Below are 27,418 nucleotides of genomic sequence, written 5' to 3' on the forward strand. Positions count from 1 at the left end.
CTCATCCTCCAAGAAGGCAGCAACTTTGTCGTAGTTTGGCGGTATGAATGCCTCAATGATCCAGAGAGCTATGCTAGCTGGAGTCGGGGCTTTATGCTTCGCCTCTTGATAGGCTCATCCATGCCAAACAGTTTAAAGGGTAGAGGCCAGTTTAATAGTGGTCCACCGATCCAGGCAGCATCTGTGGAAAAGTGACCCTGCTGAAGGGTCATGGCCCAAAACATTGACTGGACTCTTTTCCATGGATGCTTCCTGGCCTGCTGAGTTCCTCCAGCATTTTGTGTGTGTTGCATGGAGTAAGATTATATAGGTTGGCACAGCATTGTGCACTGAAGAGCCTGTACAGTGCTATACTATTCTATGTTCGACAAGTTTGGACCAAGATTTTTCCACTATTCTACAAAGGTGTGAGATCTTTTGAACCATTTTGAACCACTTAGGAGCCATGAACTTCCTGACACTTGTGTGAATTACTGCAACTTGTTCAGCTTAGAGCTGCCAACTTTTAACTAGATATTTCAGATTGATGACTGAAACCCTCTGAAATGGTGCCAAGGGATATTTGGTTTGAATAGGCATACAGGGTCACAGTTTACCATCTCATGTACTGGATAACCTCTGACTGTGCAGCACCTCATCTGTCTTGAACCTGGAGCAATGCCTGCAATTATCTATTCAAATCATTGGTGTGACAATCGGGCCTGCAACCTTCTGACCCAGAGTGAGAATTTTACTGCTTGGTTTTGCTTGACAGCAGGGTTTAGTCTGGACCATGAAACGATCCTGTTAAAGGAAGAAAATTTTTCAAATGTTTTCAGCTTTTCAGTTGGAAGAGATAGTCTTCTAATTTTGAAAAGATAACTCGTCGGAAAAACAGCACCAAGACAACACTGGAGGACAGTGCCTTCAAGTGCATTCGCTGCAGCCGAGACCGTCACTCCCATGTGGAACTCTACAGCCACAACAGACGCTGCTCTAACGTAGACTGAAGCAAGACTTTCCAGGCGCAGATCCATGGTCTCGCGAGACTAACGGATGCCACCACCCACCCACCTGGCTTTGAGGATAAAATGGTGATTATCTGCCACCCAGTGGTAATCTACTGCCACTGCAAGCGCTGCAAAATTTTAATTCGACAGCTGTCTTTAGGGATCTTAAACCCAGTTTAATGAATGATCCCCTACTCAGCATGAGTGAGGCCAGTGGTTTATGTTAGCACATTTATTTTGTGGACAGCTCATCAATCAGGGTAGGAGAAGGAGGTGCGCGATGGCTTAAAGGGAGGGATCATTTTTGAGGAATGGTGGAAGGATGTCAGCATGAAATAACTTGGGCTTTGCAGAGAAGCTGAAACAGAGGAGCATCCTTGCTTTGGTAGCAGTGGGAACAAAGCAATACCAACCAATACCATGAGGCATCACAGTACATGAATGTATTTACTATTATAGGACCGTACACTTGTGCAAAGAAAAAGATAATGGCCTTGCCAAAATAAGATTTCCCTACATGTTATAGAATTACCTAAAATTTAAAGCCCAGGAATAGACCATTCAGCTCACCATTTCTTTGCCTATAGTTCATGGCATTTATATCATCTTGCCTCATCAATATCCTTGTTTTGCAATCTCCGTATCCCTTTTTTCTTAAATGTGCCAATACGTTTAAACTCATCCATACCAAAGAAGAAACTTTCACTTACTAACCACATCTCAGGGCTTTTTTTCTGACTTTTTCATTGGATTCATGGGAATGACTCTTAGAATTATGATTCCAGATTTTGGATTTCAAAGAAGTGAAAATAGTTTTTCTTATTGTCCACACATTTATTATTTTATCTACCTGGTCATCCCGCAACCATTTCTTTATGAGGAAAAAAAGACCCCAGTTACTTCAGTGTTTCTTGCAGGTAGAATCATTCATTTCTGATATCATTTTTGCAAACATCATCAGCACCTTTCTAAGATAGGTTTTTATTGAGGAGCTAAGAAGAAAACCTTTCTATTAGCAGATAGTTTGTCATCAACAGAGAAGTGTGAAGCAAATTAGCAAAAGGAATTGCAAGGAGGAAATCATCTTCACACAGCAGTTTGGAGTGATTGGGAATGAATTATTCCATAGTCTTTGGCAGGTTCCAGAAGAGCTTCCACTGGTCTGTAGTGAGAACCACAAAAGTTGCTGCACACATCAGACTGCTTAACAAGATAAAATCCTATGGTGTTCCAGAAAATATACCGGCATGGATAGAGGAGTGGCTGACAGGCAGGAGGGAGCAAGTGGGAAGAAAGAAGCCCTTTTCTGGTTGGCTGCCAGTGACTAGTGGTGTTCCTCAGGAGTCAGTATTGGGACTGCTACTTTTCACATTGTTTGTCAATGATTTGTATAATGGAATTGATGGCTTTGTGGCAAAGATTGCAGATGATACAAAGATAGGTAGTGCTGAGGAAGCAATGCAAATGAAGTAGGATTTAAAGGAATTGGAAGAATGGGCAAAAAGTGGCAGATAGAGTGCAGTGTTGGGAAATGTATGATAATGCATTTTGGTAAAAGGAACAATAGTCCAGACTATTATCTAAATGGGGAGAAAATTCAAACATCAGAGGTGCAAAGGGATTTAGGAGTCCTCATGCAAGACTCCTGGAATGGTAATTTACAGGTTGAGTCTGTGATAAAGAAGGCAAATACAAAGTTGGATTTTATTTCAAGTGGTATAGAATATAAAACAAGGAGATAATGTTGAAGCTGTATAAGATATTAATCAGGCCACGCTTGGAGTATTGCCAACAGTTTTGGTCCCCTTTTCTCAGAAAGTATGTATTGTTATTGGAGAGAGGCCAGAGGAGGTTCATGAGGAAGATTCCAGGAATGAAGGGGTTAACATATGAGGAGTGTTTGGCAGCTTTGGGGCTGTACTCACTAGAATGTAGAAGAGTTCATGGCGATCTCTGTTGAAAAGACGCGATAAGATGGATGAGGAGAGGATGTTTCCTCTGGTGGGGGTATCCAGAACCAGAGGGCACTGCCTCAAAATTGAGGGGTGATCTTTTAGAACAGAGGTAAGGAGAAATTTTTTTAACCAAAGAGTGGTGAATCCGTGGAATGCTGCTCTGCCTCAGAATGCGATGGAGGCCAAGTCCACGGGTATATTCAAGGCAGAAGTTGATAAGATTCCTGGTTGGTCGGAGCATCAAGGGATATGGTGAGAGGGCAGGCGTTTGGGTTTGAGTGGGATCTGGAATCAGCCATGATGAAATGGCAGAGCAGACTTGATGGGCTGAATGGCCTAACTCTGCTCCTATGTCTTATCGTCTAAAGTAACAGCAAGCTGTTTTCAATGGGATTGAAACAAGCAGAAATCAAATTATCCCATTAGCTATCTCGGTTGGCTGGTTATTTGACAGGATTTTACTTCATTTTATTTAGAAATACAGCATGGTGACAGGCCCTTCCAGCCCAACAACCTCATGCCACCCAATAACACTCATGTGACCAATCAACCTACAAATCCAATACGCCTTTGGAATGTGGAAGGAAATAGGAGCACCTGGAGGAAATCCACGCAGTCATGGGGAGAGTTGAATTGACTTTGTTGCTCCCATCCTTCAAATACGTGAGGAGTAAAAATCTTTACGTTTTGTCTCCATTCAAATGTGCAATGATAGTAATTTATAATAAAATGTACAACAGGATAGTCAATATAACATAGAAATACAGTAGTGTCAGCCTGAATTAAGCAGACTGATGACCTGGTGAAAGAAGCTGTCCCGGAGCCTGTTGGTCCTGGCTTTTATGCTGTGGTACATAGAACATAGAACATAGAATAGTACAGCACATTACAGGCCCTTTGGCCCACAAAGTTGTGCTGACCCTCAAACCTTGTCTCCCATATGACCCTCCACCTTAAATTCCTTAATATACCTGTCTAGTAGTCTCCTAAGCTTCACCAGTGTATCTGCCTCCACCACTGACTCAGGCAGTGCATTCCACGCACCAAGCGCTCTCTGAGTAAAAAACCTTCCTCTAATATCCCCCTTGAACTTCCCACCCCTTACCTTAAAGCCATGTCCTCTTGTATTGAGCAGTGGTGCCCTGGGGAAGAGGCGCTGGCTATCCACTCTATCTATTCCTCTTAATATCTTGTACACCTCTATCATGTCTCCTCTCATCCTCCTTCTCTCCAAAGAGTAAAGCCCTAGCTCCCTTAATCTCTGATCATAATGCATACTCTCTAAACCAGACAGCATCCTGGTAAATCTCCTCTGTACCCTTTCCAATGCTTCCACATCCTTCGTATAGTGAGGCGACCAGAACTGGACACAGTACTCCAAGTGTGGCTTAACCAGAGTTTTATAGAGCTGCATCATTACATCGTGACTCTTAAACTCTATCCCTCAACTTATGAAAGCTAACACCCCATAAGCTTTCTTAACTACCCTATCTACCTGTGAGGCAACTTTCAGGGATCTGTGGACATGTACCCCAGATCCCTCTGCTCCTCCACATTACCAAGTATCCTGCTATATACTTTGTACTCTGCCTTGGAGTTTGTCTTTCCAAAGTGTACCACCTCACATTTCTCCAGGTTGAACTCCATCTGCCACTTCTCAGCCCACTTCTTCTGCATCCTATACTGTTTCCTAGATGGTAGCAGCTGAAACAGTTTGTGGTTGGGGTGACTCAGGTCCTCCAATAATCCTTTGGGCCCTGTTTACACACCTGTCTTTGTAAATGTCCTGAATAGTGGGAAGTTCACATCTACAGATGCGCTGGGCTGTCTGCAGAGTCCCGCGATTGAGGGAAGTACAGTTCCCATACCAGGCAGTGATGCAGCCAGTCAGGATGCTCTCAATTATGCCCCTATAGGAAGTTCTTAGAATTTGGGGGGCCATACCAAACTTCTTCAACCGTCTGAGGTGAAAGAGGCACTATTGTCCCTTTTTCACCACACAGCCGGTATATACCGACCACATGAGATCCTCAGAGATGTTTATGCCGAGGAACTTAAAGTTGTTCACCCTCTCAACCCCAGATCCATTGATGTCAATAGGGGTTAGCCTGTCTCCATTCCTCCTGTAGTCCACAACCAGCTCCTTTGTTTTTGCGATGTTGAGGGAAAGGTTGTTCTCTTGACACCTCTGTGCCGGGGTGATGACATACATTCTGTAGGCTGCCTCATTATTATTTGAGATTAGGCCAATCAGTGTAGTGTCGTCAGCATATTTCATTAGCAGATTGGAGCTGTGGGTGGCAACACAGTCATGGGTATACAGAGAGTAAAGGAGGTGACTTAGTACACAGCCCTAAGGGATACCTGTGTTGAGGGTCAGAGGGGCAGAGGTGAGGGAGCCCACTCTTACCACCTGCCGGCGATCTGACAGGAAGTCCAGGATGAAGCTACACAAGGCAGGGTGAAGGCTGAGGTCTCTGAGCTTCTTGTCGAGCCTGGAGGGAATTACGGTGTTGAATGCTGAACTGTAGTCCAAGAACAGCATTCTCACATAAGCATCCCTCTTCTCCAGATACTTTATACTTTATTGTCGCCAAACAATTGATACTAGAATGTACAATCATCACAGCGACATTTGATTCTGCGCTTCCCGCTCCCTGGATTACAAATCAATAGTAAATATTAAAAATTTAAATTATAAATCATCAATAGAAAATAGAAAAATGGAAAGTAAGGTCGTGCAAAAAGAAAACTGAGAGGCAGGTCCGGATATTTGGAGGGTACGGCCCAGATCCAGGTCAGGATCCGTTCAGCAGTCTTATCACAGTTGGAAAGAAGCTGTTCCCAAATCTGCTCGTACGAGTCTTCAAGCTCCTGAACCTTCTCCCGGAGGGAAGAGGGACGAAAAGAGTGTTGGCTGGGTGGGTCGTGTACTTGATTATCCTGGCAGCACTGCTCCGACAGCGTGCGGTGTAAAGTGAGTCCAAGGACGGAAGATTGGTTTATGTGATGTGCTGCGCCGTGTTCACGATCTTCCGCAGCTTCTTCCGGTCTTGGACAGGACAACTTTCATACCAGTGTGATGCACCCTAGAAGAATGCTTTCTACGGTGCATCTATAAAAATTAGTGAGGGTTTTAGGGAACAGGCCAAATTTCTTTAGCTTTCTCAGGAAGTAAAGGTGCTGGTGGGCCTTCTTGGCAGTGGACTCTGCTTGGTTGGACCAAGTCAGTGTTAAGGATCTGGCCTGAACACTGGGTCGAAGGGCCTCTGCTGGTAGCTCTGGATCACGACAGTCTTTAATTTCTGTTTTTCTTTCACCTGGCCATGTGGGTTCTGGTCCAGCCCTTTCCTTTTTGGACTTCCTCCAATTACCTGCTTGTCTCCTCATCTGCACCCACCTGTTCCTAATTTTCACTCGTTACCCTTTCCATTTAAACCCTGCCTTGACTAGCATTCTCTGCCAGTTCGTCCTAGTTCTGACCTGTATCGTTCTAGCCTGTCATTGCGACTTCTGCCAATCGATTTTGCCTGATTCTGTGTTTTGGATTTTGCCCATCCTTAGACCCGATTTTTGCCGGTGTGCTCTGGATTGTCTGCCCTCACCTGACTGCCTTTCTGGTTAAGACCTCTGCCTGCCGTTTCGGATTCGTGCCTGCCTTCTGTTTCTGAAAGACTGTTGCCTTCATGCTCCCTAATAAATCCTGGTGAAAAAGTATTCATTGGTCTGCGCTTGAGTCCAGCGGAAACCCAACAGTCAGGTCATTTGTGATATTGACCCCGAAGAACTTAAAGCTTTTGACCTGTTCTACTTGCTCACCACTGATGTAAATTGGGTCATGCGGTCCGCTACTCCTTCTGAAGTCAACAACCAATTGCTTCGTCTTGCTGACGTTGAGGGATAAGTTATTGTCTTCGCACCATGCCACCAGGTTCTTAATTTCCTCTGTGTACTCAAACTCATCATTACCCGAGATACGGCCTACAATCGTTGTGTCATCAGCAAACTTATATAGTGAGTTCGATGGAAACTTGGCTGCACAATCATGGGTGTACAGTGGGATGAGTACACAGCCTTGTGGGGCACCAGTGCTCAGCGTGATTGTAGAGGAGAGCTTGTCCCCTATTTTTACAGCCTGGGTCCTGTCTGTGAGGAAGTAGAAGATCCAGCTGCAGATCTGAGTGCTAAGGCCCAGGGTCCTGAGCTTAGGAATCAGTTTATTTGGAATGATGGTATTAATGGCAGAGCTGTAGTCAATGAAAAGGAGCCTTACGTATGTGTCTTTATTCTCCAGGTGTTCTAAGGGGAAATGTAGGGCCAGAGAGATGGCATCTGCCGTTGACCTGTTACTCCAGTAGGCGAATTGCAAAGCGTCGAGATTGACCTGTGGTTGATGTGTGCTATAACCATGTGTAAATTGTTGGTGTTTTAATAGCTAACTGCTATGCACTGAGGAGTATGGTAGAACAAAGGGATCTGCAATCTGGGAATAGAGGTATATAATTCATGTTGATCAATTTAGCTGTGTTGTGTCAGCCAGTCAGGATGTTAGGATCAGGAGAAGGTTCTAGAGAGAGCTGGGCAGAGAGAGATTTGTAGTGGACAGTGGTTAAGTTTGCAGGAGAAGCAGAGAGGAGAGGATCTGGGAGGATGCCTGGAAGATCCAATCCAAAGGGGACATCCTACTGTAAGTAGTGCTTCATGAGACAAAGGAGTCCATGAAGACAAGTTCTACCTGGTGATGAGAATTCAGTGCCATGAGTAAAGCGATGCACCCAACCATTACGGACTTGACAGGAACTCGAACATTGTGTGCACCTTTAGAATGGTTTAATTGTAATGGGCCCTTTTATTTCTTTCTTTTCTTTTTCCTAATTAACTGTTTGATAAAGCTGAAATTGGTAAACATACTTTCTTTATAATTTTATACAGTGTATGATCTGTTATTTCTTGCTGATCGATAATTGTGTATGGATGTACTTACACAGCATTTGGTCAAATCAAGGTTTCTTTAATTGGAATTTCCAATGTTCCTGTTTGGTTCAAGCCCCAAATCATATCGACACTAGACGTATATTGTTTATGAAAAGTGGCCTTCTCACCGCTGAGTCATGTGGCTGTTAGCAGAGTTAGCTAACAAGCCAAGTTTGTATACAAACCCCGGTGAACGGGTTATACCCATACACATATTTTCTTGAACTCCAAAACCTAAACACAAAAGTGCGCTAAAAATCTTTACGTAACAACATCATCATGTCAGACCAGCCTCTTAAAGCGAACCCAAACTTCGTTGTGGTTGTGAATTACGTATATTTCTCCCAATTATGTTACCCTATATCGGCCCACCCAGAAATCACTAAAACCAGCATTATGAGCCTGTCTGGACCTCAGACAAGCTGCCTGGCTAGGGTTCTATGTTCCATGGGTGAAGGAACTGCAGGTCCCTCTGGCTCATCCAGAGATGTGTTGACACGCTCATGGTCATGTTGTGATGGCAGTGGGATACTCCAAAATCTTGGGGGCTGGTGTAACGTTATCTACTGGAATACATTCAGGTTTGCCTCTCTTATCTATGATAAGTCTTTTTTTCCTGTTCCAAAACAAGGAATGGGCCATCATAAGGGGGCCTAAGGGGACGTTGGTGTGCATCATGGTGGACAAAAGCAAATTAGATGAGGTTAGATTATGAGGACATGCAGTCCTCTTTTATTGTCATTTAGTAATGCATGCATGAAGAAATGATACAATATTCCTCCGGTGTGATATCACAGAAACACAGGACAGACCAAGACTGAAAAACTAACAAAAACCACATAATTATAACATATAGTTACAACAGTGCAACAATACCATAACTTGATGAAGAACAGGCTGTGGTCACAGTAAAAAAAGTTCAAAGTCTCTCAAAAGTCCCACATCTCACGCAGATGGGAGAAGGAAGAAAACTCTCCCTGCTATGTCCGACCCCAGTCCAACTCTGAGTCGTCCAAAAACTTCGAGCCTCCGATCAGTCCTCCGACACCGAGTACCGAGCACCATCTCTGCCGAACGCTTCGACCCCAGCCTCGGTCGCCAGCAGCAGGCAAAGCTGGGGATTTTGGGGCCTTCTCTCCACAGATTCTCAATCACACAGTAGCAGCGGCAGCGAACTGGGCATTTCAGAAGTTTTCTCCAGATGTTCCTCTGCTTCTCACATCTGTCTCCATCAAATCAGAATTGTGCACGGCATCCTACTTACAAATATGATATCATTTCACTGGAGAGCTGCGCGCGCTGCATTGCGCTGCCATCTTCTCCCCCCGCCAAATGAGGTGAAATGTAGGTCAACAGGAACCCAAGAGTGCTGTACGCCATAATAGGAGGTAGGAATAGGAGAAAAGAAATTGAATTTACTGAGGAAGGTGGAACATTGTTGAGAAGCCAACCAGGTGGTCATGGTGGAGAATGTGGGCTTGGTGAGGTTTGGGAATTTGCCCAGCAGTCGAGTAAACTCATGTGCGGTGGTGCATGCTCTTGACAGAGTTGTTGTGGGGAAGTTGCTGGGGGAGCAGGATAACCACCCAAAGTCCTTGACAAGCCGGCAGTTCTTAAGATCAACCAACAGTCCTTGGGCAGGGCACACAGGAAATTTGCAGTGAGCAGAGGTCTAGCCACTTCCATTAACATTGCCCACTGAAGCAGAGCATCATCCATCGTGTCCCCTAGATCCAGATCTTGCTGCCGATGTGCCCTCCAGTGAGTTTTCGTTGCTCTGCCTTCTCCCCCTTTCCTTCTCCCTAGGCCTCCCATCCCATGATCCTCTCATATCCCTTTTGCCAATCACCTGTCCAGCTCTTGGCACCATCCCTCTCCCTCCTGTCTTCTCCTATCATTTAGGATCTCCCCCTCCCCCTCCCACTTTCAAATCTCTTACTAGCTCTTCTTTCAGTTAGTCCTGACAAAAGGTCTCAGCCTGAAATGTTGACTGTACCTCTTCCTAGAGATGCTGCCTAGCCTGCTGTGTTCACCAGCAACTTGTATGTGTGTTGCTTGAAATTCCAGCATCTGCAGATTTCCTCGTGTTTGCGTTTTTAAAAAAAAAGAGGCGTTTTATGTTTAATGAAACCCGTAACACATTTTCTTGCCTCTTAAAGCAAAACCCTAACTCAATGTCAGCAGTTGTAAATTATGTACGTTTCTCCCAATTACATTACCCTACAGGAGATGCGAGAGACTGCCAGGAATACTGTATATAGAAGGGATTTAATCATTAAGTCCAATATCCTTACAGGAAGGAGGGCATATAATGTTGAATCAGGTTTGCGGGTCTGGCAGGTAAGACAGAAAACACTGACTGCAAATAAGTATATCGAGATGCAGCTCCTAAGGGACCGCATTACGGAACTGGAGCTGCAGCTCGATGACCTTCGTCTGGTCAGGGAGAGTGAGGAGGTGATAGAGAGGAGTTGCAGGCAGGTGGTCACGCCGGGGCCACGGGAGGCAGACAAGTGGGTCACGGTTAGGAGGGGGAAGGGGAAAGGTCAGGCAATAGGGAGTACCCCGGTGGCTGTGCCTCTTAACAACAGGTACTCCTGTTTGAGTACTGTTGGGGGGGACAGCTTACCCGGGAGAAGCGACAGTGGCCGTGCCCCCGGCACAGAGTCCGGCCCTGTAGCTCAGAAGGGTAGGGCAAGGAAGAGGAGGGCAGTTGTGATAGGGGACTCGATAGTAAGGGGGTCAGATAGGCGATTCTGTGGACGCAGTCCAGAGACCCGGATGGTAGTTTGCCTCCCTGGTGCCAGGGTCTGGGATATTTCTGATCGTGTCCAAGATATCCTGAAGTGGGAGGGTGAGGAGCCAGAGGTCGTGGTACATATAGGTACCAATGACATAGGTAGGAAAAGGGATGAGGTCCTGAAAGGAGAATATAGGGAGCCAGGGAGGGAGTTGAGAAAAAGGACCGCAAAGGTAGTAATCTCGGGATTACTGCCTGTGCCACGCGACAGTGAGAGTAGGAATGCGATGAGGTGGAGGATAAATGCGTGGCTGAGGGATTGGAGCAGGGGGCAGGGATTCAAGTTTTTGGATCATTGGGACCTCTTTTGGCGCAGGCGTGACCTGTACAAAAAGGACGGGTTACACTTGAATCCTAGGGGGACCAATATCCTGGCAGGGAGATTAGCGGGGGCTACTGAGGTGACTTTAAACTAGAATGGTTGGGGGGTGGGAATCAAATTAAAGAGGCTAGGTGTGAGGAGGTTAGTTCACTACAGGGAGATGGGAACCAGTGCAGAGAGGCAGAGGGGTGTAAAGTGAGGGTAGAAACAAAAAGTACTATGGAGAAAAGTAAAAGTGGCAGGCTGACAAATCCAGGGCAAGCATTAAAAAGGGCCACTTTTCAGCATAATTGTATAAGGGCTAAGAGAGTTGTAAAAGAGCGCCTGAAGGCTTTGTGTGTCAATGCAAGGAGCATTCATAATAAGGTGGATGAATTGAAAGTGCAGATTGTTATTAATGATTATGATATAGTTGGGATCACAGAGACATGGCTCCAGGGTGACCAAGGATGGGAGCTCAACATTCAGGGATATTCAATATTCAGGAGGGATAGACATGAAAGAAAAGGAGTTCGGGTGGCGTTGCTGGTTAGAGATGAGATTAACGCAATAGAAAGGAAGGACATAAGCCGGGAAGATGTGGAATCGATATGGGTAGAGCTGCGTAACACTAAGGGGCAGAAGACGCTGGTGGGAGTTGTGTACAGGCCACCTAACAGTAGTAGTGAGGTTGGAGATGGTATTAAATAGGAAATTAGAAATGTGTGCAATAAAGGAACAGCAGTTATAATGGGTGACTTCAATCTACATGTAGATTGGGTGAACCAAATTGGTAAAGGTGCTGAGGAAGAGGATTTCTTGGAATGTATGCGGGATGGTTTTTTGAACCAACATGTCGAGGAACCAACTAGAGAGCAGGCTATTCTGGACTGGGTTTTGAGCAATCAGGAAGGGTTAATTAGCAATCTTGTCGTGAGAGGCCCCTTGGGTAAGAGTGACCATATTATGGTGGAATTCTTCATTAAGATGGAGAGTGACATAGTTAATTCAGAAACAAAGGTTCTGAACTTAAAGAGGGGTAACTTTAAAGGTATGAGACGTGAATTAGCTAAGATAGACTGGCAAATGACACTTAAAGGATTGACGGTGGATATGCAATGGCAAGCATTTAAAGATTGCATGGATGAACTACAACAATTGTTCATCCCAGTTTGGCAAAAGAATAAATCAAGGAAGGTAGTGCACTCGTGGCTGACAAGAGAAGTTAGGGATAGTATCAATTCCAAAGAAGAAGCATACAAATTAGCCAGAAAAAGTGGCTCACCTGAGGACTGGGAGAAATTCACAGTTCAGCAGAGGAGGACAAAGGGCTTAATTAGGAAGGGGAAAAAAAGATTATGAGAGAAAACTGGCAGGGAACATAAAAACTGACTGTAAAAGCTTTTATAGATATGCAAAAAGGAAAAGACTGGTAAAGACAAATGTAGGTCCCCTACGGACAGAAACAGGTGAATTGATTATGGGGAGCAAGGACATGGCAGATCAATTGAATAATTACTTTGGTTCTATCTTCACTAAGGAGAACATAAATAATCTTCCAGAAATATTAGGGGACAGAGGGTCCAGTGAGATGGAGGAACTGAGCGAAATACATGTTAGTAGGGAAGTGGTGTTAGGTAAATTGAAGGGATTGAAGGCAGACAAATCCCCAGGGCCAGATGGTCTGCATCCCAGAGTGCTTAAGGAAGTAGCCCAAGAAATAGTGGATGCATTAGTGATAATTTTTCAAAACTCGTTGGATTCTGGACTAGTTCCTAAGGATTGGAGGGTGGCTAATGTAACCCCACTTTTTAAAAAAGGAGGGAGAGAGAAACCGGGGAATTATAGACCGGTTAGCCTAATGTCGGTTGTGGGGAAACTGCTGGAGTCAGTTATCAAAGATGTGATAACAGCACATTTGGAAAGCGGTGAAATGATCGGACAAAGTCAGCATGGATTTGTGAAAGGAAAATCATGTCTGACGAATCTCATAGAATTTTTTGAGGATGTAACTAGTAGAGTGGATAGGGGAGAGCCAGTGGATATGGTATATTTGGATTTTCAAAAGGCTTTTGACAAGGTCCCACACAGGAGATTAGTGTGCAAACTTAAAACACAGGGTATTGGGGGTAAGGTATTGATGTGGATAGAGAATTGGTTAGCAGACAGGAAGCAAAGAGTGGGAATAAACGGGACCTTTTCAGAATGGCAGGCGGTGACTAGTGGGGTACCGCAAGGCTCAGTGCTGGGACCCCAGTTGTTTACAATATATATTAATGACTTGGATGAGGGAATTAAATGCAGCATCTCCAAGTTTGCGGATGACACGAAGCTGGGTGGCAGTGTTAGCTGTGAGGAGGATGCTGAGAGGATGCAGAGTGACTTGGATAGGTTGGGTGAGTGGGCAAATTCATGGCAGATGCAATTTAATGTGGATAAATGTGAAGTTATCCACTTTGGTGGCAAAAATAGGAAAACAGGTTATCTGAATGGTGGCCGATTAGGAAAAGGGGAGGTGCAACGAGACCTGGGTGTCATTATACACCAGTCATTGAAAGTGGGCATGCAGGTACAGCAGGTGGTGAAAAAGGCGAATGGTATGCTGGCATTTATAGCGAGAGGATTCGAGTACAGGAGCATGGAGGTACTACTGCAGTTGTACAAGGCCTTGGTGAGACCACACCTGGAGTATTGTGTGCAGTTTTGGTCCCCTAATCTGAGGAAAGACATCCTTGCCATAGAGGGAGTACAAAGAAGGTTCACCAGATTGATTCCTGGGATGGCAGGACTTTCATATGAAGAAAGACTGGATGAACTGGGCTTGTACTCGTTGGAATTTAGAAGATTGAGGGGGGATCTGATTGAAACGTATAAAATCCTAAAGGTATTGGACAGGCTAGATGCAGGAAGATTGTTCCCGATGTTGGGGAAGTCCAGAACGAGGGGTCACAGTTTGAGGATAAAGGGGAAGCCTTTTAGGACCGAGATTAGGAAAAACTTCTTCATACAGAGAGTGGTGAATCTGTGGAATTCTCTGCCACAGGAAACAATTGAGGCCAGTTCATTGGCTATATTTAAGGGGGAGTTAGATACGGCCCTTGTGGCTAAAGGGATCAGGGGGTATGGAGGGAAGGCTGGTACAGGGTTCTGAGTTGGATGATCAGCCATGATCATATTGAGTGGCAGTGCAGGCTCGAAGGGCCAAATGGCCTACTCCTGCACCTTTTTTCTCTGTTTCTATGTTTCTATATACTGTGTCATGAATACTTCCTGGACACACCTAAAACTTTTGCCCATCTGAACCTTTTGCACTAAGGAGGTACCAATCAATATTAAAGAATTTGAAGTCACCTATAACAACAACCCTGTTACTTTGCACCTTTCCAAAATCTGCTTCCCGATCTGCTCCTCAGTGTCTCTGTTGCTATAGCGGGGGGTCTATAGAATACTCCCAATAATGTGATTGTTCTTCTGTTTCTGACTTCCGCCCACACTCACTCAGTAGATGATCCCTTCAAGATGTCCTCCCTTTCTGCAGCTGTGATACTATCCCTAATTACCAATGCCACTCCCCCACCTCTTGTATCTTCCTCCCTGTCCCTTTTGAAACATCTAACTATCCAACAGCCATGCCTGCCTTTGTAACGGCCAAGTCTCTGTAATGGTCACAATGCCATAGTTTCGTGTACTGATCCATGCTCTAAATTCATCATCCATGTTTATGATACTTCTCACATTAAAGTGGACAATCCATCCATCCAACTGCATTTATGCCCTATCCATTGCCAGTCTTCCTCATGGTCTCTCCACATGTTGCATCTATCTTTACGTCAACTGCTCCATGGCTCTGGTTTCCATCAGTGTTCCCTCTAATTTGTAATAACTAGTGTGCGTAAAAATCTTGCGCTGTGCAGTTTTTTGCGCAGTGACAACAACATAAGCACACTGAAATTTTAAGTGTAAGTAAACCTGAAGCAATTCTAAGGATAATAAACTACCAAGTTCAATTTGTTGTTCATTGTTTAAAAGAAAGAACGAGGGGTCACAGTTTGAGGATAAAGGGGAAGCCTTTTAGGACCGAGATTAGGAAAAACTTCTTCACACAGAGAGTGGTGAATCTGTGGAATTCTCTGCCACAGGAAACAGTTGAGGCCAGTTCATTGGCTATATTTAAGGGGGAGTTAGATACGGCCCTTGTGGCTAAAGGGATCAGGGGGTATGGAGGGAAGGCTGGTACAGGGTTCTGAGTTGGATGATCAGCCATGATCATATTGAGTGGCGGTGCAGGCTCGAAGGGCCAAATGGCCTACTCCTGCACCTATTTTCTATGTTTTGCTATGTTTCTATGAAATAAAATAATACACATGAATGAGTCTTATTACATACCATCCGTATGTGATTTGCTTGCTAAATAACGCTTTCAAAAGTCAAGTTTCTAAACATCATTCCAGTTCTTCCCACTTGCATTCTCCAGCAACCGCGATAATACACGCAGGTAATACCAGTTCCTGTATTGTACATAAATACTTTCTGTTGCTGCATATCCCTGACCTCATGAGCTTTCGGTGGAGCAGTTTCTACTGTTTCATTAAGCCATTTCACTTTAAATGAACCAGCAGTTCTTTTTCACTTCAAGGCCTTTTCTTCTTTGGAATACGACATAGTGAGTCAATCGTTTTTTCAATAAAAACAGTATAAATAAGCCATTTCTAAAATCTGCAGACAAATATTACAAACTCCATGTTGTCAACTCTGTCCTTATCAGAAATCAGAAAGGAAATGTAATTGTGTATGATCGTGAAATAGTTTAAATCCTACCCAACAACTCTAGCAAACCTGGTAGGTTTGATTCTCTTGAGTTCAGGTGTATATATCATACCTTCACCAAAAGAGGGCCTAGTGATCCACAAGTGTAAAACCTGCCTCCTGCACCAATTCTTCAGCCACACTTTTACCTGCCATATCATCCTATTCTTACTCTCACTGGCATGTGGCACAGACAGCAAACCAGAGATGATTACCCTTGAGGTTCTACTTTTCAGCTTGCTACCTAGCTCCCTAGAGTCACTTTTCAGGACATTATCCTTTTTCCTAGCTATGTCATTGAAACTAATATGCTTGTGCGTGTGAGGGGTCAAGGTCCTTGGGAGTGATTATGTTTTTTTCTATCGCTCATTTTTTGGGGTTTTTGTTCTGTTTCAAAGATGTCCGTGGAGACTGAGAATTTCAGGTTGTATATTGTATACATTCTCTTATATTAAATGGAACCATTGAACCACAACTTCCAGCCATTCACCCTTCCGTTGAGACATCCCTGACCCTGGCAGTTGGGAGGCAAGATACCATTTGGGAGTCTCTTTCACATTCATGGAATCTCCTGTCTGTTCCCTTAACTACAGTATTTGCTCTTCTTCTCCCTTCCCTTATGAGCCAGAGTCTGATGCAGTTCCAGAGACTTGGTTGCTGCAGCTTTCCCTTGGTAGATCATTTCCCCCCTATCCCCCCACCAATAGTAACCAGAGGTTTATTTGATTTTGAGGGGAATGACCACAGGAGCTCTCTGCAATGTCTGACTTTCCTTCTCTTGCTAGTCAGCCAGCTACAACTTAGAACTCTTGTCTATCAACTTCTAATTCTCAAGAATGAGGCGTAGATCATCCAGATCCCATTTCTAGCAGGGTCTATAAGGAGCTGTAACCAGATGCACGTCTTTCTGCTGTAGTCATCAGGGAAATTTGAGGTCTCCTAGATCTCCCACATCTTATAAGAGGAGCAGACCACTCCCTTAGGATCCATTCTCGCTGCTCTAACGAGGCACTAATAAATAAAGAAAAAGAAACAATAGAAATCTCACCCAAGCCACCTTCTCGTCTCACCGTAGCCTCGTGTGCCAAAGCCCCAGTTTCTCACTCTAACCTCCACTGCTTCACCTCCACAGTAAGTATATTTAAGAAAAGGTTGGGTAGATTTTTGCATAGTAGGGGAATTAAGGGTTGTGGGGAAAGGGCAGATAGGTGGAGATGAGTCCTTGGCCAGATCAGCCATGATCTTATTGATCGACGGAGGAGGCTCGACGGGCCAGTTGGCCTACTCCTGCTCCTATTTCTTATGTAACCCTGTCTATTCCCACTGAGGCTGCTCCACCTAAACTTAACTTTTTATTTTCCTTGGCCAATAACCCAAACAATCTCAAACTCAACAGAAAGTCTTGATTGGCCCTTTTCACTTTTTAAATCTCACATTTCTCACCACAAGTATCTATCCCCCTGATCTCAACGTCATTGAGAGCCCCAAGGCTCAAGGCCTTGGACACTACCTCACTTTTTTTAAATATAAAGTGTTACTGTTTTTTGCACATTTTTTTTAGTCTATTCAATATGTGTATACTGTAATTAATTATTTTTTTTCCTCATCTATATTATGTATTGCATTGAACTGCTGCTGAGTTAACAAATTTCAGGTCACGCGCCGGTGACAATAAACCTGATTCTGATTCTGAAGGCCCAACAAGCCCCACTTATTTTTTCAAATCTGTTCATTTCTGTTCGCCTCATTATAAGAAGGACATGGAAGTTTCAGAGAGGGCACAGAGAAGCCAGCCAACAATATTAAAGAGGATACCAGAAGTTTCTTCGAAATAGATAATGTGTAAAAGGGAGGCAAAAGTAAATATCATACTGCCGGAAAATTATGCTGGAGAGGTAGTAATGGTGTCAAGGAAATGGCAGATGAACTGAATAGTTATTTTGCAACAGTCTTCACTGTGAAAGACTCTAGCAGTATGCTGGAAGTTTGACAGTGTCAGGGGACAGCAGTGTGTGAAGTTGCCATTACCAAGGAGAAGGTTCTTGGGAAACTGAAAGGTCTAAAGGTGATGAGTCACCTGGACTAGATGGTCTACACCTAGGGTTCTGAAAAAGGTGGCTGAGAGATTGCAGAGGCATTAGTAATGATCTTTCATGAATCAATTCATGTTTGTGGAGGAATGGAAAATTGCAAATGTCACTCCACTCTTCAAAAAGGGAGAGAGGCAGAAGAAAGGAAATTACAGGCCAGTTAGTCTGGCCTCAGTGGTTGGAAAGATGTTGGAGTCAGTTGCTAAGGGTGTGGTTTCAGGGTACTTGGAGGCACATGATAAAATAGGCCATAGTCAGCATGGTCTCCTTAAGGGAAAATCTGCTGGAATTATTTGAAGGAATAAGAAGCAGGACAGACAAATGAGAATCAGTGGATATTGTGTATTGTACTTGGATTTTCAGAAGGCCTATGACAAGGTGCCATACATGAGGCTGCTTAACAAGTTAAGAGCCCATGGTATTACAGGAAAGATACTAGCATGGATAGAGCATTGGTTGACTGGCAGGTGGCAAAGAGTGGGAATAAAGGGAACCTTTTCTGCTTGGCTGAAGGTGACTAGTGGTGTTCCACAGGGGTCTGTGTTGTGACTGCTTGCTTTTACATAATATGTCAATGATTTGGAATTGATGGTTTTGTGGCCAGGTTTGCAGGTGATACAAAGTTTGGTGGAGGGCAGGTAGTTTTGAGGAAGTAGAGAGGCTGCAGAAGGACTTAGACAGATTAGGAGAATGGGTAAAGAAGCAGCAGTTGGAATACAGTGTTGGGAAGTGTATGGTCCTGCACTTTGGTAGAAGAAATAAAAGCATAGACTACTTTCTAAATGGAGAGAAAATTCAAAAATCTTAAGTGCCAAGGGACTTGGTGGTCCTTATGCAGGAGTCCCTAAAGCTTAATTTGCAAGTTGAGTCCATGGTGAGGAGGCCATTCGTTCTGACAGGACTAGAATATAAAAGCAAGGATGTAACATTGAGGCACTGGTGAGGGCTCACTTGGAGAATTGTGAGTAGTTTTTGGTCAGGAGGTTTGTTTTTACACGGAGTAGTGGGTACATAAATGTGCTGCCAAGGTAGTGATAGAGACAGGTAGATTAGAGACATTTAAGACACTCTTAGATAGGCACATGGATGAAATAAAACTTAGACTATGCGGAAGGGAAAGGTTAGATTGATCTTGAAGCAGTTAAAAAGTCAGCAAATAATATGGATCAAAGGGCCTGTACACTGTTGTACTGTTCTATGTCCTAACTCCCTCTATTCTCGATGTTATGGTCTCTCAACTGTTTGTCTAATTCTCCATATGAGACCTTTTAAAGGCCTTAATGGGGTCCATGCAGATAACATTAATAAGGATGGCTTCATTAATCTATGTTGCCATCTCTGAAAAGCCATTTTTATTTGTGCAGTGTGCAAGGATAACATGCTTTTATTTAATGCCTTTAATGTTGGAAAGTTTTTTACACGAAGGGGAGGTGCCTGGAACTTGCTGCCCCGGGGGGGGGGGGGGGGGTGCAACCAAATTAGATAGATAGCGTTGAAGAAGCACTCAGAGGGGCATATGAGTGGTCAAGGAATGGACCGATAGAGACCAGATGGCATTAGTTTGATGGACACGGACATCGTGGGCAAGAGGGTCTGTTCCTGTGTGTAGTGTTCTCTGTTCCATGTTCATTCCCAACTATTGCAGCAGCTCCTGAGTTAATAATTGACTTGAGAAGTAACGCAGTCAGCTGACGCTAACAATTCCTCCCACACCACCACGGGTTTGAGAACAGTAGTGTGGGGAGTCAGATTCTTCCAAACCATGTCTTACGTGCTGTTTATTCTTTTGAGCCTGTTAATCATTCTCGTCGCCCTCCTTTACTTCCTGGGCGCTTTGAGAAGGAGGGGACCGAACGAGCCGCCTCTGGATACCGGCTACCTGCCATGGTTCGGCCACGTCCGGTCCTTCCGAAGGAACACAGAGCAGTTCTTGCAGGAGATGCAGAAAAAGTATGGGGATATCTTCACAGTCCAGCTAGCCGGCTGTTACATTACATTCCTGATGGACCCGATATCCTACGGAGCCGTGATGAAGGTGTCGAGATCGAAATTAGACTTTGAAAAGTTTGCAGTTGAGTTGGTTGAAAGGGTAACCGGTTATCACGCCAAACAAAATGACCATAAGCTGCTGGAGGCAATAAGTAACAAATACCTCATGGGGGACGGTTTGGTTGTTCTGACCCAAGCCATGATGATAAATCTACAGAAACTGATGCTTCACAGGACTGCGGACTGTACCAGAGAATGGAAGCAAGATGGACTGTTTAATTACTGCTACAATATAGTATTCAGGGCGGGCTACCTCTCTCTGTTCGGTAACGAACCAACCAAGGGAGATCAGGACCGTGCTAATAAACTGGACCGAGAAAACTCGGAACAACTCTACTATGAGTTCAGGAAATACGACCGACTGTTTCCCAGCCTCGCTTACGCTGTACTCCCGCCCAAGGAGAAGCTGGAAGTCGAGAGGCTTAAGAGGCTGTTCTGGAGCTTACTCTCTGTGCAGAAAGTGAGAAACCGGGAACAGATCAGCGGCTGGGTGACGGAGCGCCAGCGCCAGATGGATGAACAAGGAGTTCACTTGGATATGCAGAGCCGCTACATGTTCCTACTGCTCTGGGCGTCTCAGGGAAACACCGGTCCCTCGGCTTTCTGGCTCCTCTTAAGCCTTTGCCGTAGTCCCAAAGCCTTGAACGCGGTGCGAGCCGAAGTGGACGAGCTGCTGGCGCAGACCGGCCAGCAAGCGACGGCGGGCGGGCCACTGGTCAACCTGACCCGGGATATGCTGCAGAAGACTCCGGTGCTGGACAGTGCCGTGGAGGAGAGCCTGCGTATGTACGCCGCTCCACTACTGTCCAGGACCGTGATGGAGGACTTTGAGCTGTCTATGGCTGACGGCCGGCGTTACTTGCTGCGGAAAGGGGACCGGGTGGCTGTTTTCCCTCACCTTTCGATACAGATGGACCAGGAACTGCATCCGCGGCCGCACTCCTTCCAGTTCGACCGGTTCCTCAATGCGGACGGGACAAAGAAGACGGACTTCTACAAGAGGGGCCAGAAGCTGAAGTATTACAACATGCCGTGGGGGGCTGGCGTCAGTATGTGTCCCGGTCGCTTCTTCGTCACCAACGAACTAAAGCAGTTTGTTTTCCTCATGCTCTGCTACTTCGACTTCGAGCTTGTGAACCCCGAGGAGGGTATACCGCCCACTGATCGCTGGGGCTTTGGCATAATACAGCCTACTTACGATGTCCAGTTCAGATACCGCTTCAGGTTTTAGCAGCTTGTTACTTTTTTTCCCCTAAACGCATACACCCGTTCTATTTACCCAGGTTAACACATAAAACTCAAAACCACTAATCACTGGTAGTTTAAAAATGATTGATAAACTTCTGAATATGAGGGGAATCAATGGGTAGTGAAATAAGAGATATATACATATTGACAGAAGTGTATAAAATGATAAGAGGCATAGATTGAATGGACAGCTAGAGACTTTTTCAAGGGTGGAAATGGCTAATACAAGGGGGCCTAATTTTAAGGTGATTGGAGGAAAGTATAGAGTAGAAGTAGATTTTATACAGGATGTGTGAAACACCTTGCCAGAGATGGTGATAGAGATAGATATATTAGAGACATTTAAGAGACTCTCAGATAGACACATTATGAAAGAAAAATAGAGGGTAATGTGAGAGGGAAGGGTTAGCTTGATCTTACAGTAGGGTAAATGGTTGGTATAACATCATGGGCCAAAGGGAATATGGATTGCCGTGTAATTTGTGTTTGACCTCATTGTTGCATTAGGGAAGGTCGAGGTCCGACAGGTTGGTGATAGAATGGGCAGGGGAATTGCAATGACATGCACCCAGAGTACAGGTTCTGTGCAAAATAGTTGCTTTGTCAGTACTTTGACTCACCAGTGTTGAGAAGGCCAGATCTGGAGCACCAAGTGCAGAAGATGAGTTTGGAGCAGGTGCAGATGAATCTCTGGCTCATTTAGATGGTCCATTTAGGTCCTCAGTTGGTGGTGATTGAGGAGCTGGAGAGATACCACATATGGTTACAGGGGAAAGTTGCTGGAGACTGGGGAGAGTAGCTGAATGGATGAGACCAGACAAAGAAATCATAGAGAGTCATCCCTGTAGAAAGCAAAAAAGTGTTGCGGTGAGGAAAATGTGATTGGTAATGAGAAGCCTGATTAACTCATAATTGTACTTGACCAGCAAAAATAAATGATTAAAATAAACTGTTGATATTTTCTTTATATTCTAGTCTCAATAGTCTACTTTTTCAAATTCTTTTAATGACTTTACATGAGAATTCTAGAATAACAAGGGTTGCAACATATTGTATCCAAATTCCTTAAACACAAGCAGAACATTCCTCACACACTTTTGAGGTCACTGCTACAAGAAATAGTGTTCTCATTCTAAGACTGCCTTAAAACCTTAAAAGTTCAAAGAAACAGTTTCATTTATAGAAGAATCTTGTATCAACTTCAGGTTTCTAGTATCTGCAGTTATTTTCAGTTTTAAGAGCATGACTTCACACTGCTGGATTTGGTAAGAAGAGACCAAAGTTAAATGAGAGCAGAAATTATAGTCATACAAAATGGAAAGGTCCTTTGGCCCACCAATTCCATGCTCACAGGAAGTATCAATCCATACAAATCGCATTTACCAGTCCTTGGACTGTACCTTCTACTGTCTGACAATTCAAGTGCTCATCTAGATGTGTCTTTAACTGTTGTGAGAGTCTTTGTCTCCACCATGCATTCAGATATTGTGATTTAGGTTTGCAGACACAAGCAATTTCATATCTCAGAATCTGGAGCAACACACAAAAAGTTGGAGGAACTCAGCAGATCAAGCGACATCTATGGAGGGAAATGGGCAGATGACAGCACAGGTCAAGACATTTCATCTGGATAAGGTGGATGGAAGGAGTGGAATAAAAGCTCACATGGATTCGGAATTTGTTTGCCCACAGAAGACAGAGGGTGGTTGTAGATGGAACATATTCTACTTGGAGGTCAGTGATCAATGGTGTTCCACAGGGATCTGTTCTGGGCCCCTGCTCTTTATGATTTTTGTAGATGACTTGAATAAGGAAGTGGAAGTTTGCAGATTGCATAAAAGTTGGTGGTGGTGTGGATAGTGTAGAAAAAAGGGATGCAGATGCAGAATAGAGCAGAGCTGGACTGAGAAATGGCAGATGGAGTTCAATCTGGAGAAGTATGAAGTCATTCTCTTTGGAAGGTCAAACCTGAAGGCAGTACAAAGTAAACGGCAGGATTCTTTGCAGTGCAGTGAAACATAATTACCTTGTGTTCCAAATCCATAGACCCTCAAAGTTGTCACTCAAATTGATAAAGTGGTTAAAAAATGTACAATATGTTGGCCTTCATCGATCAGGGTATACATTCAAGAGCCACGAGGTAATGTTGCAGCTCTATACAACTCTAGCCTCTTTGGCTTAAACCCAGGGTGAACCCTAACGGTGGTATGGGAAACCACCAGTCCTGTCTGTCGCCAAAGGGAATCCAGAACTTCGGCCAGTAATACACTGCCCTCTTTTCCTTTAACCTCTCCAAACACCGCGACTGGGAACTTCTGTCCCTCGAGGGGTGCATAATATTGGCTTTCCTCGGTGGCGCACCCCGTAGGGTCATAGCACAGGGTCACATGGGGGTCAACAGCTGGCAGTGGGAGCTCAAACGAAGAGGAGTCCAGATTAAGTGCCCACCACTGGGGGAGTCGGTAACCGATGAAGCCGTCGTTGTTCACTAGTCCCAGGGTGATACCCTTGTCTGTGCTTAAAATCTCGACCTCCAACAGACAGAGCAAGTTTCACTCTGCTAGCTTACACCTCATACTGGTGGTGGCTGTAAATGAAGCCTCACACTGGGCCCCCCTGGAATTCCACATGCATTCCGTGCTTCGGTTCCCATTTCTGATCCCCAGATATAGCCCGCTCGCGTCCTTCTTCCCGCTGGCAACTGTCCGGCTCTTGGCTCGATCCCTCCCCCTCCTGTTTTCTCCTATCATTTCGGATCTCCCCCTCCCCTTCCCCTTTCAAATCTCTTACTAGCTCTTCTTTCAGTTAGTTCTCACGAAGAGTCTCGACCCGAAACATCGACTGCACCTCTTCCTGGAGATGCTGCCTGGCCTGCTGCGTTCATCAGCAACTTTGATGTGTGTTGCTTGATATTCAGCTTTAATATTAGTTCCCTTCGGGGTTGATCGGGATTGGAAAGCCGGGCCCCAGTAATATGTCAAAGCTTGTCGCATTCGATTTCGGTCATTGCCAGGCCAATCCGTATTACGTATTAGTTTTAATCATGTTGGCTAACTTAATTGATAAGCATTGAAGCAGTAAGGCATTAAACTGGGGGTACGGATTCCCATGATTTAAAGGCTTGGTTTCCTGCGGAAGTGCCGTAGCAGGCCACAAATCGCTCCCGATTTCTCAGGCTGAGGTTTGTATTCAAGTACTTTAGTGATATTTACGGTTGTTGGAGAGCCCTTTCCAGGGCTTCAATAATCTGGTTTGTCTGTTCATTCTCATTATGCAATCCCGCCTTTAACTCCTGATAGGTTTCATATCTTAATTCTGCCTTCCATTTCCGCCCCTCATCAGCTGAGAGAATCATGCTGCAGAGACCGAATAAATCTTGCGGGGTCGCATTATACACCTGTAGAGTACTGCGGACATACTGAGCAAGTTCTTGAGGCTTCCAGGATGCGTTCACCGAAATTACTGTCCATCCTCGGCTGCTCGTGGACTGGGCAGCATTAGGGTGGGCAATTGTCTTTGTGGAGCCATTAACTCTGGGGTTTTATTGGATTCTTCCCTCCCTGTCTCGGAATAATCCTCGGTATTCCATTCCCGGATCTCAGGGTACAGAGTGTTACATACCCCGTAACTGGGTTGCCTAACCAGCAGAAATGGATCACTCAGTTGGAGTCTGGATTACTAGAACTAAGAAATTTTATTAAAGAAACAAGCAACACAGTAATCGAAAGGGTAATACATGCAACAGTTCAGCAATGATAAACACACATGTGCACAGAATTAAGATAACAGGATGAATCAAGCTCTATCGTCTAGGGGTAAATGACCAATTTCAAAGTGACGCAAAGTTCAGTCCAATTTAGTTCAGTTCGCAGTAATCGTTGCCATGGCGATGGACAACATGGGGGGAAGGAGAGAGAGAACAAGAACGAATGATCATTCAAAACGGCTTCCACTCACAGACCTGCGATATTGCTCACAAGCAGCTTTCGGGTGAGTCCTTTGTGATGTCACCTGAGGTCACCGACTGTGGCCCCTCCTCCAGATGCGGTCGATCCTCTGCAGTGAACCCGGCACCCAAGCAAGGGCGGACACACACCGGGTTCCCGCTGATCGTACCTTTCCACCCTGTGCGTTTAAGGCTTGGTTCCGCCACCAGCCTTCCAAAACGACTCCCGCCGACTTGCGGGGTGGCACCGCTTCCAGGGTCTCGTTACCTCGAGGTGTCGTGTGTGTCTTGCCTTAGCGAACCTGTCCCTTTTTATCCCCCTGCTGGGGTATCGCCTGTCCATCACTTCAGACAGTTCAGGGTTCAAAGGGGGAGCCGCTCTAGACAGCTCTCTCGCCCGTCCCTTCATTACACATCTCCAAATCGCCTGTCCATCACTTCAAACAGTTCAGGGTTCAAAGGAGGAGCCGATCTTGACAATACCCAGACTGATGGCTCCTTCATTAACATCTCCAAATGCTGCTTGATTGTGTTCCTTATCTCTCCCTCCCCTGAGGACAGGTGGCAGACCAACTGCTGATGCCACTGGTGCTAGCCCAGGCCAGCAAACATCTTAATTTCTGTGTATTCTCGTCACACTTCCCCCCTTTAAGGATTTTTACCGGGGTAAAAATTACAAACATGAGTACATTATTTGATACACACAAATATACATCTTTATCAGCTATTTGGCTAATACACAGAATTTGAAGTTGTCAACACCTTGACAGACAGTCAGCAATCACATTTTCCGTCCCTTTTATATGTGTTATTAATAATCCCTTAGACCAGGCTCCAATTTAGCAAACTTCATAGTGGCCAAAAACACTGATGAATTGCGATCAATGTAACCTCTCATTTGGTTTTGTCCCGGACCACAATAACAAGGGTCGTCCCATTCCGACCTAGTTTTCTCTCACAAGGGCTTAGTAGGAGGGGGAGGGGTAGTGACCGCAGAGTTATTGCAAAACTTCCTACAGTACCCCACCATCTCCAAGAGCCTTCTGAGGGCCCTCTTGTCTGTCGGGGTTGGGAGGTCAGCGATAGCCTGCACTGTAGCTTGCATCGCTGCCAGCTGCCCCTGTGTCACCACAATTCCCAGGTAAGTGACCTTCGCGTGGCCGAACTCATTTTTTTCAAGGTTCACTATCAAGCTGCATTCAGACAGCCTTATTAAGTTGCCAATACACACCTCTGTGTTCGTCAGCCCTTTAGTCACTGAATTACTCATTCTATATGAATGTTGTTTACTAGGCTGGCCTATTTTTACAGACACCACCCAACGTCCCAGTTCTTTGCATCGCCTCGGGACAATCAAACACACGGGTGCGAGTCGTTTAATTACTTCTCCTAAAGAGTGGCTTTGTTCGGGGATTAAGGGAGAGACCTTATCAGTAGACCTGGCCAAAAAAATAGCCTTCTCCCATCTGATCGATCCCATACTAATCTTTTCAAAATGGTTTCTTTCTCTCATCAGGGGGCCCCTAGCTTCATTGATTTCCGCGCTAGTATCAGTAAAACTTAAATAGACAAAAGGTGGGAACATAGATCAATATGTGAACTCATAAGACATGATGTATGCAACATGTGTGAATACAGCTCACAGATCATTCTCAAAGGGACAGCTGTGAGTTGTTAAAAAAACACTGAAGGCAGTTTTTTCTCAGTCAAGGACAGTCTTTCCAACTTCTCACCGAACAGAGCGTGCACAAGCTGGCACCTAATTTTAACCCGCTACCAGAATCAGAGTATCATTTCTTACTTTCCCAACACCCTTAACCTTCATCAATGCATCTGGACAGAAAACTTTCTATGATGCATCGATTAAAAATTTGCTAAGAGTCAAATTTCTTTACCCTCCTGAGGAAGTAGAGCTGCTGATAAGCTTTATTAGCCATGACATCAAGATGGCTGGACAGGACAGGTTATGGGATATGTTCACTTCAACGAACTTGGAGCTTTCATCCCTCTCATCCTTAGCGCTGCTGATATAGACAAGAGCACATACACCAACCCCCTTCTTGAAGTAAACAGCCAGCTCTTTTTATTTTCTGACATTAGAGGAAAGGTTGTTGTCATGACACCATGTTATTCGGAGGGTCTCACCTGGGCCCAACATATTGATGCAATCACAAAAAAGGCATACCAGCACCTGTACTTCATGTGGAGTTTGGGGATATTTGGTATGTCACCAAAGACTCTATCAAATTTCTACAGATGT

The 27,418-nt window shown here is 44.8% G+C and overlaps 1 protein-coding gene across 1 annotated transcript; it reads left to right on the forward strand.

The window, feature by feature from the left end:
- The first annotated feature begins 19,614 nt into the window (after positions 1-19,614).
- Positions 19,615-22,179, forward strand: LOC140194800 (5-beta-cholestane-3-alpha,7-alpha-diol 12-alpha-hydroxylase-like). The gene has a single exon (XM_072252082.1). It carries the CDS (start codon positions 19,678-19,680, stop codon positions 21,193-21,195), a length of 1,518 nt encoding a protein of 505 aa, XP_072108183.1. The 5' UTR covers positions 19,615-19,677; the 3' UTR covers positions 21,196-22,179.
- The last annotated feature ends 5,239 nt before the right edge of the window (positions 22,180-27,418 follow it).

Source organism: Mobula birostris, chromosome 3 (genome assembly GCF_030028105.1).
Source record: "Mobula birostris isolate sMobBir1 chromosome 3, sMobBir1.hap1, whole genome shotgun sequence".
Taxonomy (NCBI): domain Eukaryota; kingdom Metazoa; phylum Chordata; class Chondrichthyes; order Myliobatiformes; family Myliobatidae; genus Mobula; species Mobula birostris.